This window comes from Chelonoidis abingdonii, chromosome 22 (assembly GCF_003597395.2).
Source record: "Chelonoidis abingdonii isolate Lonesome George chromosome 22, CheloAbing_2.0, whole genome shotgun sequence".
NCBI classification, from domain to species: Eukaryota; Metazoa; Chordata; order Testudines; family Testudinidae; genus Chelonoidis; species Chelonoidis abingdonii.
Genome location: NC_133790.1, coordinates 29,730,414 through 29,744,289, shown reverse-complemented (window position 1 = coordinate 29,744,289; position 13,876 = coordinate 29,730,414). Strand labels below are relative to the sequence as shown.

General features: G+C 65.9%; 2 protein-coding genes across 6 annotated transcripts in view; both read left to right on the top strand.

Annotated features, from left to right (window-relative positions):
- Positions 1-13,876, top strand: part of LOC116817868 (2'-5'-oligoadenylate synthase 3-like) — a 209,185-nt gene that overhangs the window by 55,613 nt on the left and 139,696 nt on the right.
- The window catches only part of SMTN (smoothelin), a 49,583-nt gene that overhangs the window by 15,315 nt on the left and 20,392 nt on the right, over positions 1-13,876 (top strand). For all 5 annotated transcript variants that reach the window (XM_032768294.2, XM_075060134.1, XM_032768295.2 and 2 more), the window contains exons 3-11: positions 896-1,056; positions 1,504-1,597; positions 3,015-3,093; positions 3,190-3,287; positions 4,588-4,681; positions 5,203-5,540; positions 6,482-6,548; positions 9,299-9,955; positions 10,728-10,819. In XM_032768294.2, coding sequence (XP_032624185.1) covers positions 896-1,056; positions 1,504-1,597; positions 3,015-3,093; positions 3,190-3,287; positions 4,588-4,681; positions 5,203-5,540; positions 6,482-6,548; positions 9,299-9,955; positions 10,728-10,819 — 1,680 coding nt within the window. The remainder of the gene's footprint in view (positions 1-895; positions 1,057-1,503; positions 1,598-3,014; positions 3,094-3,189; positions 3,288-4,587; positions 4,682-5,202; positions 5,541-6,481; positions 6,549-9,298; positions 9,956-10,727; positions 10,820-13,876) is intronic.

Below are 13,876 nucleotides of genomic sequence, written 5' to 3'. Positions count from 1 at the left end.
TGAAGGAAGGGAGGTGGGGATCAGTGCTTACTGCGAGATGGGACGTCAGGAAATGGGGCCTCCCGTGTCCTGGCACGCTGCCCTCGCCACTCTGGCGTCTCCCTCCAGCTGCTGCAGCACCCAGGATAGGGCCCCCCAGTGCAGGCAGTGAAGCAGAGCAAACTCTCAGGATAGGGAAGGGTGGGCAGGGTGAATTGCATTGGTGCATCGGGGGTACCTGTCCACCCCATCCCATCACCATCTCTGCAGGCTCCCTTTGCCCCAAGTAGACCCAGCCCTTGGGCCTTCCATTTTCTTTCCCCTCCAACCACTACCCTGTGCCCCCGGACAGATCTCAGTGTCTCTGCAGAGGGGCCTGGCCTGGATGTGCCCTGGAGTGTGCTGCCAGCTTCTTTCCTCCCCGGGGCATGTGGCATGATCTGAAGCTGGACAGTGTGGGCCCAAGTCTTGCCTCTGTGTTCTGCTCCCTGCCCAGGCTCTGCCAGCTGCAGTGTCGGGAAAGGCCCGTTGGCCTCCTCTTGCCCAGTCCCTGCTCTCTGTCCCTCTTGGCACGTGCATCTGTGATGCTGCCTCTGAGAGCCCTGCCAGCCATGCCAGTGTCCCTGCTGCGTAGGTGCCCTCTGCTTTGTGTGCTGGGGCTGGGAGACTGTGTGCCAAGGGCACACGCTGCCTGGCGAGGAGAGGACAGTGCCCTGCAGTGTGTGCGGTGACGCTCCCGTGCAGCTAGCGCAGTGGCACAAACAGCCCCTTTGTGCTGAGCGCGGGCGGGGGGGGCCGGCGGGTGGGGCGCTCTGCAGGGGTGGCACTCACTGCAGCTCTCTCGGGAGAAGGGGGCTGGATAAATAGCAGGCTCTATCCGTCCCGGGTGACCTCCTCGCTCTGCTCTGCTTCTCAGCTGGAGGCCACGCTGGATCTCGCTGAGCGGCGCCAGATCCGCTCGGCCATCCGGGAGCTGCGGCGCCAGGAGCTGGAGCGGGACGAGGAGGCTCTGGCATCCAAGCGCTTCCGCTCAGAGCGTGGCAGCCACCGGCAGGAGAACAAGGAGAACTGGCTGCGGTGAGTGTAGGGCTGGGGCATGGGGTGTGCTGCCCACCCTGGCCCAATGGGCCTGGTTTATGGAGCAGAGTCTTTGCCCCTCCCAGCAGGGATGGCAGTGCCCTGGCAGGGAGGCCGGTGCTCACTGCACACTGCTCCCCGGATGCCTGTTCCTCCTGCCGTAGGACCCGTGTGGGCTGAGGCCGGCTGGGATGGCAGCCCCTGGGCTGCAGACTTGCTCCGCGTCCCTGGTCCCCACAGAGGAGAAGCTGCAGCTTGGCTTAGGGGAAGTGCCCCCATCCTGGCATCATGCCGTCTGGGCCCCTCCCTGCTTGCATCCCCAGGAAGCTGAGCGTGCACTTGGATTTCTGGCACTGGGGGACAGCCCTGTTCCCCAGCCTGCACCAGGTGGGGCACGTATCCCTTGCCAGCAGCCTGCGTGCCCCTGGTCAGACTGTCTCTCTGCAGGTCTCAGCGGCTGGAGGAGGAGCAGCAGAAATCCCTGGCACTGCTCTCCGGGAAGCTTGACTCCATCACAGATGTGGAGGAGCTGACAGCTCTGGTGAGTTGCCCTCCAGGGCGTGGGCTGCTGGCTGCCCTCTGGGGGAGGGATTGACTCTGCTCTGGCTCCATTCCGGGAGGAAGGTCTGTGCTCTGCCCTGGCTGTGGGGTGGGGGGAATCTGGTTCCAGCCAGGGTGCTTGCTGCCTTCCAACTCGGCTCACGCCACTCCCTCTCCTTTCCTGTGATCAAAGCAGCTGAGCACAGGATGGGGAGCTAGGACTCCTGGGTTCTGTTCCCAGCTGTGCCCCTTACTCGTTGTGTAACCTTGGGCAGGCCATGTCCTTGACCCTCTCTGTGCCTCAGTTTCCCCTCAGTGAAACAGGCCAGGGTGCAGGTCCATTGCTGTACCCTTGCTACTGCTCGCACACTCTGGCTGGGGGTCCCCTGGTCTTGTCAGTGCCCTCCCCCGTCTGCTCACTCTCCTCCGCTCCCCCAGCTGCCATGTCCCATCACCTTCTGCTCCCATCAGCTACCCTGTCTGAGCAGCGTGCAGGGGAGCTGTGGCCAGGCAGTGCCTGAGCAGCGCCGTCAGGCTGCTGGCAAGGCGCAGAGAGATGGGCGGGCATGGATCCCCTGGTGCCTGGAGCAGGGTGGGCACTTGCCATAGTGCCAATGGAACAGTTGAGATTGGGACCTCTCACGACCTGGGCATGGCTGGGGCAGAGCTGTGCATATGGCAGCGTGGGGCAGAGCTGGCTGTCAACTGGCACGCTGTAGGGTCTCCCTCTTGGGGCCTAGGGCTGAAGGAGCAGGGCAGTGGAGGGTGTCCCGCCAAGGGGACCTGAGTCTAGGGCTGCAGGGTCCTGGTGGATGGGCGGTGGGGAGGATGCAGGCGGCTCGGTCTCCCGCTGGCATGGGGGTGCAGGCGGGAGGAAGGGGCTGTCGGCTAGTTTGCCTGGCATGTGACCTCCTCCCCAGCAGGTGCTGCACCTCCCACCCTTGCACCCAGTAGGCAGCGTTCAGTGAGAGCGTCTGGAGCACTGTTCCCCCGGGGTAGTGCCTGACCACCTAGCTGTGGGGAAACTGAGGCAAGGCGGGGACTTGCCTTCCCCAGGTACCATGGGGAGTTTGTGGCAGAACTATCACTAGAACCCAGGAGTCCTGGCTCCCAACCATCCACTGTAATCCCTGCTCTGTGCTTCCTCCCTTCCTGGCCCTTGCATGGCAGGGCAAGCCTGGTGCCCATGCACGGAGCAGCGGCAGAGGGTCGTCTGGGAACCTGCACTGTGCCTGGCGGATCATAGGCCTAGACAGGTTTCTGGTGGCTGCTGAACCGGCCTGGCCCGTATGGGAGTGGGCTGCAGCCGAGCCTGGGTGGGCTGGACCTGGCGCTGGGGGCGCTCCCTCCCCCATCGTGCCAGGAGCCTGGGGTGGCTGTGGAGCTGAGAGTCCATGTCGTGTCCCTTTCTGCCACAGCTGCGAGGAGCTGGCGAGTACGAGGAGCGCAAGCTGATCCGGGCCGCCATCCGCAAGCTGCGGGCCAATGAGATTGAGGGTACGCCCCCCCTCCCCTGGCTCCTTGTGCAGGCCTAGCCTGGCACTGCCCTGGGCCAGCTCCCCATTAACCGGTTCCTTCCTCCCTCCCTTCCAGCTGCAGCCTCGGCAGGGAGAGCCCACAGCAGCCGGAAAGGGGAAAATGAGCCACTGGCTTCCAAGGGGCAGGAGAGTGCGGACGGGGGCAGCTCTGTGGTAAGTGGGGCAGGAGAGAGCTCGCCAGTGAGGTGTGGGGCCGGGGGGGCCCTGCAGGAACTGGGAGGCCTGGGGCAGAGGGTTAGTGTAGGGCTCTGCAGTGAGCCGGGGATGTGCCCACACCCACACGTGCTATCGCTGCACTTGGGGGCAGTCTCCCACCACGTGCCCAATATGCTGGGCATTGGGCTGGCTCCATCATGTCCCAGGCTTCCCCCCCATGCATCCTCGGTGCCCTCTAGGGTGCCCACTGTCGCTGGGTGCCATTCCTCCCTCTTGTATCTCAGGGCACCCTGGGACCCCACAGCCCCATGGGTAATCACCATGGTCCCACCCTGCCATCCCTGAGCCCTGGGGGTGGGTTTCCCACAGCTGTTCTGGGCAGCAGATTTGTGCCAGGGGGACCTTGAGGGTTTCTTCCTGAAAGCAGGAGGGAGACTAGCCAAGCCTGAAGTCTCCTCTGCCTGGCCAGGGCTTGTGGGACGCTGCGGGATGGTGCCTGGGCCTGCAAGCATTAGCCTGAGAGCTGCCCCGCACGCTCACTGCCTGTGTGACCCAAGCGCTGGGGCCTAGGGGGAGCTCTCTTCCCGCAGAATAAGGGCAGCAGGGGCAGGGCCAGCTTTGCCAAGTGGCCTGCTCGTGTACCCTTCCCTGCTCAGGTACCCACCCCTCCACCTCTGCTGGCCCTGCCTTGCATACCTGGCCCCCCGCTAGCCCTCAGAGAGCCCTCGAGATCAGCCTCCTGGGGCTCTTCAGTTCTCGCCCCCTTGAGAGAAGGGCTGACTGGCTGGCTTGGGGAGTAGGAGCTGGCCTGAGCCGTTTTTCCGTCACCCTGGGGTCTTCCAGCCACTTCCTCCCTGGGCTGGATTCGAACCCGTCCCCAGAGGAGCATGGCAGGCTGCTGAGGGCTTGCTCCAGACTCCTGAGGAGATATGTAAGGGGGTGGCCTGTACTTCCCAGTCCCCAGGGCAGGCTGGGCAGTGAGGAGTACTGAGCCCTCCCCAGGGGAAGCCAATGTCCCCCATTGGGCTCGGGGCCAGCCAGGTTCTCCTCATCTCTGCCTCCAATCAGGTGTCGCACAGCTCACAGGCTGCCCACTGCCAGCCCCAGGCCCCATCGGGGGGCTACTTGGGAACTCTCCGGAAGGAGGGTCAAAGCAGGGTTAATGTAAACGCCCAGTGCTGGGGGGTGGGCAAGGACAGGCTGGCCAGGGGCCCGCAGCTGGGTGCTCCCTGTTGGGGGGGGAGCTGGCAGCTGGGCTGGCTGACCTGACGCTCACGTTCCTGTCTCCTGGGCACAGCTAGAGGACCTGGAGGAGCGGGAGCGCATCCGGGCTCAGATTCGGGAGCTACGCAGTGAGCAGAGGGGAGAGCCCCAGAAACCAGATGCCCAGGGTGAGTCCATGTAAATCCTGTCACTGGGGCTTGATTTCCATAGGCAAAGTGCTGCCCCAGAGCGCCGCATCCGGCCCGTCCTACACCGGGGCAGAGCCTGGGGGCCCAGAAGGGAGGGCACGGAGCCTTCTCCCCCGCTGGTCGTGCAGGGGCAGTGGGATGGGGTGGGTGGGACCCCGCTATGCTCTGCCCAATGGGGTCGTGGCCTGTAGGGGCTGCCTGCTCTCTCCCTGGCAGAGAGCATAGGACTGGGGCAGCCGCCCCTTTCCCGGGCTGCAGTGTGTGGTCGGGGCAGCACCCCCTTTGCTGCTGGTCCTGAGCAGGGGTCTTGCCGAGCAGGGGTCTTGCCAAGCAGGGCCGGGCCATGGCAGTTGGTTGTGCAGCAGGGAGCGGTGGGAGAGAGTTTGCCCCAGTGGGGGTCTCACTCGGGAGGGGCTGGTGGGCCGGTTTAGCTGTGTGTGCATGTGGGGGGGACTCTGGGGTGACCTTCCCCCATAAGAAGCTGGTTCTTTCTCCTGCAGACCCGGCCTCAGGGACCCTGCTGCTCCTGGACCCGCTGCATCCCCCGCGCTGCTCCTCATCCTCGGAGCTGGAGCCGCAGCAGAGAGCCGAGCCCCCGGAGTGCAGCTCCCAAAGCCCAGAGCCCGGCCCAGGGGCAGAGCAGCCCTGCGTGAGCCTGACCAGCCCCTGCACACCGGAGAGGGATGGCGAGGGGCCCAGCCAGCCAGAGGCAGGGGGCAGTGGGGGGCCCAACCAGGGCGGGCCAGAGCAGCAAGAGGCACCTGCAGCCACAGGCAACAGCTGCCCAGCGGAGGAGACTCACCAGAGGCTGCCCAGCAACGGGAGCCAGAGCAGCCAGGTAACGAGACAGCTGCCCCTCCTGGGGGGCCTGACGGGGGGTGCCCAGAAATGGGCTGTGGCTGCCCTGTCTGCTGGGCCGGCGGGTGGAGTGTATGTGACAGGGCTGAGCCGGGCACTGCGAATGCTGGCCGCTAGGACCCGCTTTCCAAGCCTGAAACAGGACGTGAGCGAAATGAGTCTGGGGCTTAACACGTCCCCCTTTATCAGCGACACAGAACTACTCTGTGCCTTGCAAGGTCCCACCCCGCCTCTCCAGGGTCCCAGAGTGGCATGGCAGGGGGCTGCAGGTCAGGAGTGGGGCGCATCAGCGGGGCTGGGGCTAGGGTGAGCAGGTGAGAGGGAGAAAAATATCAGGACACGTGGGGGGGCGTCCGCCAGTGGAGCAAAAAAAAAACGGGCGAGTGCTGCAGCGGGGTCGGAGGGAGCGGAGTGCTGCCGTGCAGTAGCGCGGGGGAGGGGGGCGAGTGCTGTCGGTGGAGGCAGTGGGGGGGGGCGAGTGCTGCCGCGGAGCAGTGGCGGGGGGGGGGGTAGCTGAGTGCTGCCAGTGGAGCAAGGGGGCGGGGGTAGCTGAGTGCTGCCGGCAGGCAGTGGCGGGGGGTGGGGGGCGAGTGCTGCCAGTGGAGCAACGGGGGTGGAGGGGTAGCTGAGAGCTGCCGGGGGAGCAGCGCGGTCGGGGGGGAGCCGAGTGCTGCCGATGGAACGAAATATCGGGACAAATTGCGTCCTGACCAAAGATCGGTTGGGACGCAGACAAACACCTACATATTGGGACGTCTGGTCACCCGAGCTGGGGCCGGGTTATCAGGGGCTGTGTGGTGGGATTGAGGGGGTTGGGTAGAGCTGGGGGAGGAGGGCCAGGTAGGCACTACCCAGCCCCATCTGGCACCTGTCAGGTTGAGGAGTTGCTGGGACTAACCCCCCACCTCCCCCTTCCCCCAGGTCAGCGTCTGTGTCAAAAGCCAAGCGCCCGAGAAGCCGGCCAGCGCCGCCAACAAGACGCGAGCTGGTAAGATGCAGTCACAGCGCCAGCCCCTCCCGCCAGCCATCCCCAGCTGTGCCTGGCCGGGGCTTGTGGTCAGGGAGCCCCTGCCGGGAGTTGGTGCCCACTAATGTATATGGGCTGTCTGCATAAGGACCTTCCTGCATCAAGTGAGGGCTTCCTTGTATGCTGGGGCACCGAGGTTGCGAGTTTCTCTGCAGCAGTGCCCCCTCTCCAGTGACGCTGCGAGCTTCTCCGCAGTAGCTCCGTGCTGGCCACGTTGACTTGTGCAAGTGGCGGGACCCCTGTCTGGAGGTGTTTTGCAGACATCCAGCAATGCTTCTGCTGGAGGTGCTTGTGTGGGCAGTTCTGGGAGCTCCCCTGTGTTAGTCTCCTCCTTGGGGCTGCGAGCTTCCCCACAGCAGTGCCCCTTCCAGTGTGGCTGTGCTGTGAACCACTTTGTTTGGGGATGCTGCACGCCCCCCCCCAAACCCCTTCCCCCGCCGTGGTGCTTCCCTCTGGGCTGGCTGCAGAAACGGCTTGGAGTTCCTTGTGGTGGTGGATGACGTGGGTGGGCGGAGCTGTGGGCTTCCTTGCAGTGGTGCCACTCTCCAAGGCAGGTCAGTGGGTGGCGCTGTGGGCTCTGAGCTCAGTGCTGCCCTCCAGGGGAGGTGGCGTGGCCTTGCTGGCGCTCCTGGCCAGCCTGTGTCCTTGCTGCTCCGGTCTGGCTGTTTGAAGAAGTTGAGCCTTCTGTGACCAACCTCTGGGCTTCTGGCTGGGCAGAGCTGGATCTGTGCTCGAGCTGGGGATATGCACCCACCCTCCACCGCCCCCCCGGGATGGGACAAGCTTCCCAGGCAAAATCCAGACCCCTCCTGGTGGAGAGCGATGGCAGGGGGCACAAACATGGCGGTGCCTTGGGAGACTGGTTCAGGTCTGCGTGGGGTCCTGGAGGGGGTGCCCCCAGTGTCCCTGTGACCCAGGCCTGTGACCCCTCCCTGACCCTGCTCATCAGCTGCTGATGTGGGAGCGGGGCCGGGCTGGTGCTGCTGACATCCCCTGCCTGCTCGCTGGACTGCTGCAGGGCCATGAAAGGGAATCCCTGTGTGCAGCAAACTCTGGCCTTTTACATTCTTTAGCCCAATAAGGCGGGCGGCTCGGCACCACTCTGGGCTCTCCTGGCCCTCCACCCCACTCTGCTGGCTGGAGGCATCTTAGCAGTGGAGCTGGGCTCCCTGCTCGGGGACCGCCCCATGCTTCGACTCGTACCGTGGGCCTGCTGCGCCAGGCAGCTCCTGGGCCTCCCCCCCTTGCTGGCTGCTGCGGCTTGGGGAGCTGGAGGAAATAGCTGAGGTCCTGGGCAGCCTCCTGCTCCCCTGACTCAACCTGCTAGGGTCTCTGCTAGGCTGGGGAGGGGCTGAGTCAGGAGTTCCCTGCAGGACAGGCTCTCGGGTTCCCTCTCCCAGGCGGAGGCAGGTTCATTGTGCGTAGCCCTTCTCCAGTACCCCCTGGGGGTGGTCATCTCTGTGACAGCCCCCCTGACTTTCCTGCGCCGGGGCGTGAGGCGGGGGCCCTCTCCAACTGGGCAGGGGAATAAGGCCCAGCAGGTGCTGCCCCTAGGCACTGAGCAAGGCCGGGTGAGAATTGGCAGCGGGAGGGTGGAGGAGGGGCAGGGAGGAGGCCTGGATACCTACAGCTGTGGGGTCTGCTCAGAGCTGGGACAGGTACCTCCCCATGCATCACTCCAGGCCCCTCTCCATGGCTAAGAGAGTCCCCCTGTGGAATGGGTCAAGCCCCCAGGCTCCCCAACAGCCGTCAGAGGGTGACTGCTTGGCTGGGCCGGGGCCTGGCAGAGGTGGGCTCAGGGTCCCGCTGTGAGAGCCTGGCTCTTGCGTGGTGCTCATGTCCCTGCCCTAGAGCAGGGGGTCCTGGGGATGACAGTGCCAGGGCTGCGTGTGGAGCAGGAGCTGCACAGTGCGCACTGCGGTGGCTGCAATTGCCCCTCTGGGCAGGGGGATGTCTCCCGCAGCCCCCAGGGCAGCCCCTCCCCATAGCTCTCACTGCAGGGCTGCACCCTGGAGCTCACCTGCTGGACTAGCCCCTGGCCCAGGCTGTGTGGCAGGACCAGTCATAGCGGAGGGCATGGGGGCGCTGGTGGCTGGCGGCACAGGACTGTTATCTGTGCTCATGGAGAGTCAGGGGTCCTGGTTTGGCCAAGTGTAACCCCTGGGGCCAGGTTCCCAGGGCGGACGCTCATGGCTACCACTGTAGGTGGGCTTTCCCCGGGCAGTGATGATGTGCCAGGAACCCCTGCCTGCCAGGATCTCCGCCGCTATGCCCACATGCCATCTGCGCCGTTCTCCCCTCTCCCGGCCCACAGCACAGGTAACGCCCCCTCCCCTTGCCCCCTAGCCTGTGCTCTGCCCCATATCCTTCATGCAACAGGAGCCCCGGAAGGAGATCTCTGTGACACTGCCCGCTGCCGCTCCAGGGATGGGGTGGGAAGGGGCCCTGGCCCTGGCTTCTCCAGGGAGCATGCCAGCCACCCTTTGGGGCAGGGCACCTGTCCCGAGGGCATGAGAGATGGTGCAAGGCTGCCTCTGTGCTCCCCCTTCTGGGGTAATGGGCTGGCAGGGTCCTCCTGAAACCTGACTGAGCTGGGGGTGGGGATGCCATGTGGCCCCTCCCGGGCAAAGCGCACCAGTGCCAGTCAGGCTCTGTACCTACAGGCGGACGAATGGCTCGAGTCCTCACTCGACTCCTGTCTCCCCTTCCAGAGCCCACACGGGAGCAGCCCTTCCAGAGAGCCAACTCGGTGCGGGAGCGCGTCCGCAAGTTCACCTCGGACTCCCTGGCCCAGCCTGGTCCGAGGTCCTGCAGCCAGAAGTGGGAGAGCCCTGGCAAAGGCTCCTGGGTCCTGCAGCAGCAGCTCCTGCGCCCCCAGGGTGCCCAGCGCACAGCAGACTTACCCAGCGGTCCCCGGTGCGGACTCAGCCCGGCGCCTCCAGGCCATGCTGCCCTCCGGGGAGCCAAGGAGGGCTCAGGGGGCCCCCCAGCCAGCAGTAGTGCGGAGCGCCGCACCTCCTCCTCGGAGGCAGAGGCTGCGATGGCTGGGGGCCCAGCCTGCCCTAAAGAGGAGGGCAGCTCTGTGGGGAGGAGCCAGGCTGGCCAATTGCAGGGCGGCCAGCTGACTTCCCCCCAGAGGCACATTGAAAACGCCGTGGGGAGCTCGTCCTGCACAGAGGAGCCTGGCACCCAGCACGCTGCCTCTCTGCCCAGCAGCCCGGCCCGGGCCCAGCCTCCTGCGTGCGGCACCAAGGCCAGCGCCAGGGACGAGGACACCATGAAAACACTCTTCACCATCGAGATCAAGGATGGCAGGGCCCAGCCCATCAGCAGCCGCATCGTGAGCACGCCGGGCAGCCAGCGGACAGGTAGGTTCCACAGCTGCCATGGTGGCAGGGCTGAGCTGCCGACGTGCTGGTCTCACGGCTCTGCTCCTGGGAGCAAAGGGCAGCCGCTCCTGAGCGTCCCCAGGTGGGGCTGGCTCTGCAGCCATGTGGAGGTGCAGCCTAGCCCTGGCCCCCTCCTGGCTACCACGCTAGGATGCCTTTGAGCAGCCGCCCCATGGTTCCCCCTCTCCCCAGGGCAGATCAGTGGGGCTCACAGGGAAATCAGCAGAGCCTCGACCCGCTCTTGGAGCTGGGCTGTATGGCCCCAGGGCTGGCTGCCCCCTCTCCCAGCCAGGGGAGGCTCGACTCCAGCCGAAGGGCTGTGGGAAGCTCCCTGGGCACTGGGTCCTCACCCCCAGGGAAGGATCCCTCCCAGTCCTGCCCCAGAGCTGGGAAGCGCCTGGGGGCCTCAAGTCTGTCACTGTGGAGCAGGCAGGTCCCCTGCTGGGGAATCTGGGTTTCCTAGGGGGGATCCCTGTGTCTCTGGACCCTCCCTGTGCAGAGGCCAGCTGTGCCATCAGCAGGAGTGGGCTTTGCTCTGCATGGTGAGCCCTGGCACTGGGGGAATGGGATCTGAGAGGGTGGGGGGCTGTGTCCTCTAGGGCCCGGCAGTTGCGGGGGTCGAGTCTGAGCCCTAGGTAGCTCCGTGAGGTGCTGGTGTGAGTGTTGGGGGCGGGGGGACGTTCTGAGCTAGCCGTGCCCAATGCTGGCTGGCCCCAGCTGGCTCTCAGCCTCTCGTGCCCTCCCTTCCTAGAGCTGACCCTGGGGCTGCAGAGCTCACCCATCCGGATCAGCAGCAGCAGCAGCACCGCTAGCTGCACTGGCAGGGTCAGCACAGCCAGCAAGGTGAGCCCCCCACCGCTGCGGGCCTGGGTGCACACGAGGGCTCTGCTGCCCCTGCAGGCGTCTGAGTCCTGCCCTGCCGCATGCTATGCCCTTACCTGGGCACCTCGCGCCCGGTGCAGGCTGTCCCTGAGGGCGGGCGCTTTACCAGCGTGATCGCCCTGCCCTGCACAACGGAAGGATGCTTCAGCCCTTGAGCCGGCAGGTATAGGAGTTTGCCAGCCCTGGCTGGCTGGGTCGGGGGGGCACAGAGCAGGTGCCAGGCACTGGGGGGCTCAAGCTGTGCGAAGCGGGTGGGGAGGGAAGCAAGTCCCTGGGCCTCCACTGGTTCTGCTGTGAAACCAGATCCAGCCCCGGCCTGGCTATGGGCCCCGCGGCTCCCTGCTGGGATTGGGCCAGGCCTGTCCCCAGCCTCCCAGGGTGTTTGCTGAGTTGGCGGTGGGGGGCTCACAACTGAGCCTGGCCAGTGCCTGGTTGGGAGCTGTCGCAGCTGCCCCCCCTGGTGGCCAGGTCCCAGCAGTGTTACTCCAGGAGCTCTGTGATGGTGTGCTCTGTGTCAGGGCGGCAGCCCAGCGTGAGGAGTGTGTCCCCTTCCCCCCACACCCTCTGGGGATCCTGGCCTCACTCTGGGGGCCGGGTGACCCCATGAGCCACGGGACAGGACCCCAGAGCCCTCCCAAGAGTGCGGGGTGATACCTCTGCCCCAGACCCTGCTGGGCGCAGCATGGAGCCACCTGGGCCAGACCCTGCCCATCATGGCTCCAGAGTGAGATTCTTGGGAGGACTGGAAAACGTACCCTTCTCTGCTGCCTTCCTTCTCCTAGGGGGTCAGAGCTGGCTGGCGTCGGGGAGTGGCCACCTAGCCCCTAGACGGCTGCTTGGAGCTGGGATTCCTGCATGTGGCCAGGCGTGCACCAGGGGGGCTAGTTGCGGGGGGAGGTGTGTGTACCAGGGGAGGGGATGGGGTGTGTGTGTGCGCGCGCGTGTGTGGGGGGTGGTCCTTGGAGCTGAGCCAGTGAAGGGAAATCTGCAGGGGAGGCAGACGTGTGCAGCTGGACATGTCCCCAGGGCGAGGGGCAGGCGTGTGTAGCCAGGCGTGTGCCCCCAAGTGGGAAGAGAGGGGGTGGGCGCATGCGGGCAGGACCTGAGCTGGCCAGGCATGGTTGGCACTCTTGGCCATGTAGGGTAATGCAGAGCACTCAGGCGTGTTGCAGTGTTTAGGAAAAACAAAGGCATCAGGGCCAGGCTGCAGTGTTGTTAGGGGCCCAGCGGCTGTGGGGCCCAGGATGGCACTGGGTCTGGCACGAGCCCCTGTGGGTGGCTCCCCCTTGTGGCACAGGTCTCTACATCTCCCCTTCCCCAGGAGATGCAGCACCACTGTGATGTTCCACACGGCCCCTGGAGCTGCAGGAGGGGCTGAGCTGTCCTGTCCCTCTGCAGGGAACATGAGGCACCTCAGGCCGAGTCTGCAGCTCAGCCGCTCTGTGTCCAGGTCCCGGCGGGGGCTGCACTCGGTTGGGGGGGGCGCTCCCTATAGGAGCAGCCACATGGGCTCCAGCCCAGCCGCCACCCCGCAGCCCTGGTGCTCCTGAGCCCTGCTCTGAGGGAGCAGTGGGGGTCTGTGGGTCGAAACTGAGGGGCATCCGCAGAGCAGATTGGCGGGGGAGGGCAGCACCTCTGCGGGAGCCGCGCTTTCGGCAAGGACAGCTCTTGCTGAGTGTGTGTGGGGGGGTGGCTTCTCCCGCACTAATGAGCTAACGTGGCCCCGTGGCCTGGCTGCAGTGCCGGCTCGCCCGTCAGCTCTCATTAAGGTATTAGCGTGGAGGGCACGGAACTGGGTCTGCCCGGTGGGAGAGTGCAGCTGCCAGGTGGGCGCCAAGGCTGTCCGCAGGGGAGAGGGGCAGGAGGAGCAGCCCACGACCCCTTCCAGGTACGGGCGGCCAACGGCATGGAGTGCGCTGTGGGGCTGGCAGGTGCTTGGGCGGGGGGCCAAGGGGACCATGCTCTCAGGTGCCCATGTGGAGCGTGAGCAGTGTGGCTGCTGGGGGGGTGCTTTATTCCAGGGGCCCCTGCGGAGGGCACTGCGAGCTCCTGGGCCCTAGACGGGGCAGGCTGAGGGTGGGCACTTCACTTCTGCTGCCGCTCGCTGCCTGGGAACCTGATCTGCCTGGCTGATGCTTTATTTACCAGCCCTGCCAGGTGCTCACGGGAGCTCAGCGCCCCCTGGGCGAGCTGGTGTCAAAGCAGAGTCAGCTGGTGGGGCTGGAGCTGCCTGCTCGGAGCCCCCGATGGGGTGGCAGCAGCTGGCGGGGAGTGGCCTGTGAGGCAGAGAGGTTTGGCTCCGGTGGGTGGAGCAGGCTGGGGGAGCGGGGGGAACAGCTTCCCTGCCAACGCTGGCACTGGGCTGTGTGCACCAAGGCCATGGGGAGGGAGGGCCCAGGGTGAAGATGGGGACCCCCTGAGGACCCCAAGCTGGGGTGGGCTGTGTCTCTTACCCCGCCCCAGAGGAAATCCTGCCCCTATGGCCCATGGAGGGTAGGGGGGCCTGGCCTGGGCCGGCAGCCACCTCCTGTCTGTGCATTGTGCTCTCTCTGCCCCCAGGCTGGGCAGCGCTGGCCCAGAGCCCAGGTGCAGGCCTTCCTCCTGCGGGTGAGATCCATGCACGAGATGCTGATGAAGGGGTCAGGTGCTGGCACTGTCAGGGCACAGGAGGGGAGCTGGGTGCACTGCCTGGATGGGCATGGGTGGCGCTGGGAGGCTGCCCCTCCCCAAAGGAACTGCGGGGCTGTGTGCTGAGGGCCCTGCCTCCCCCTCCTTAGGCTGTGGGGAGGGGACACTAGTGCTGGCCTGTGGTAGCTGGGGTGCAGGGGGTGGCACAGCTGGGGCTGGTCTGGGGGAGTCACAGACAGGTTGTGGGGGCTGGGCTGGGGGAGTTAGGGGGTGCAGTGGGGAGTGGCATGGCTGGGCTGGGGGAAGTGGGGGATGTACTGAGGGAGCAGCATGGCGGGGGCTGCGGGCGTAGAGTGGTGAGGTGACATTGTAAATAGGAAGCAGGCAGCA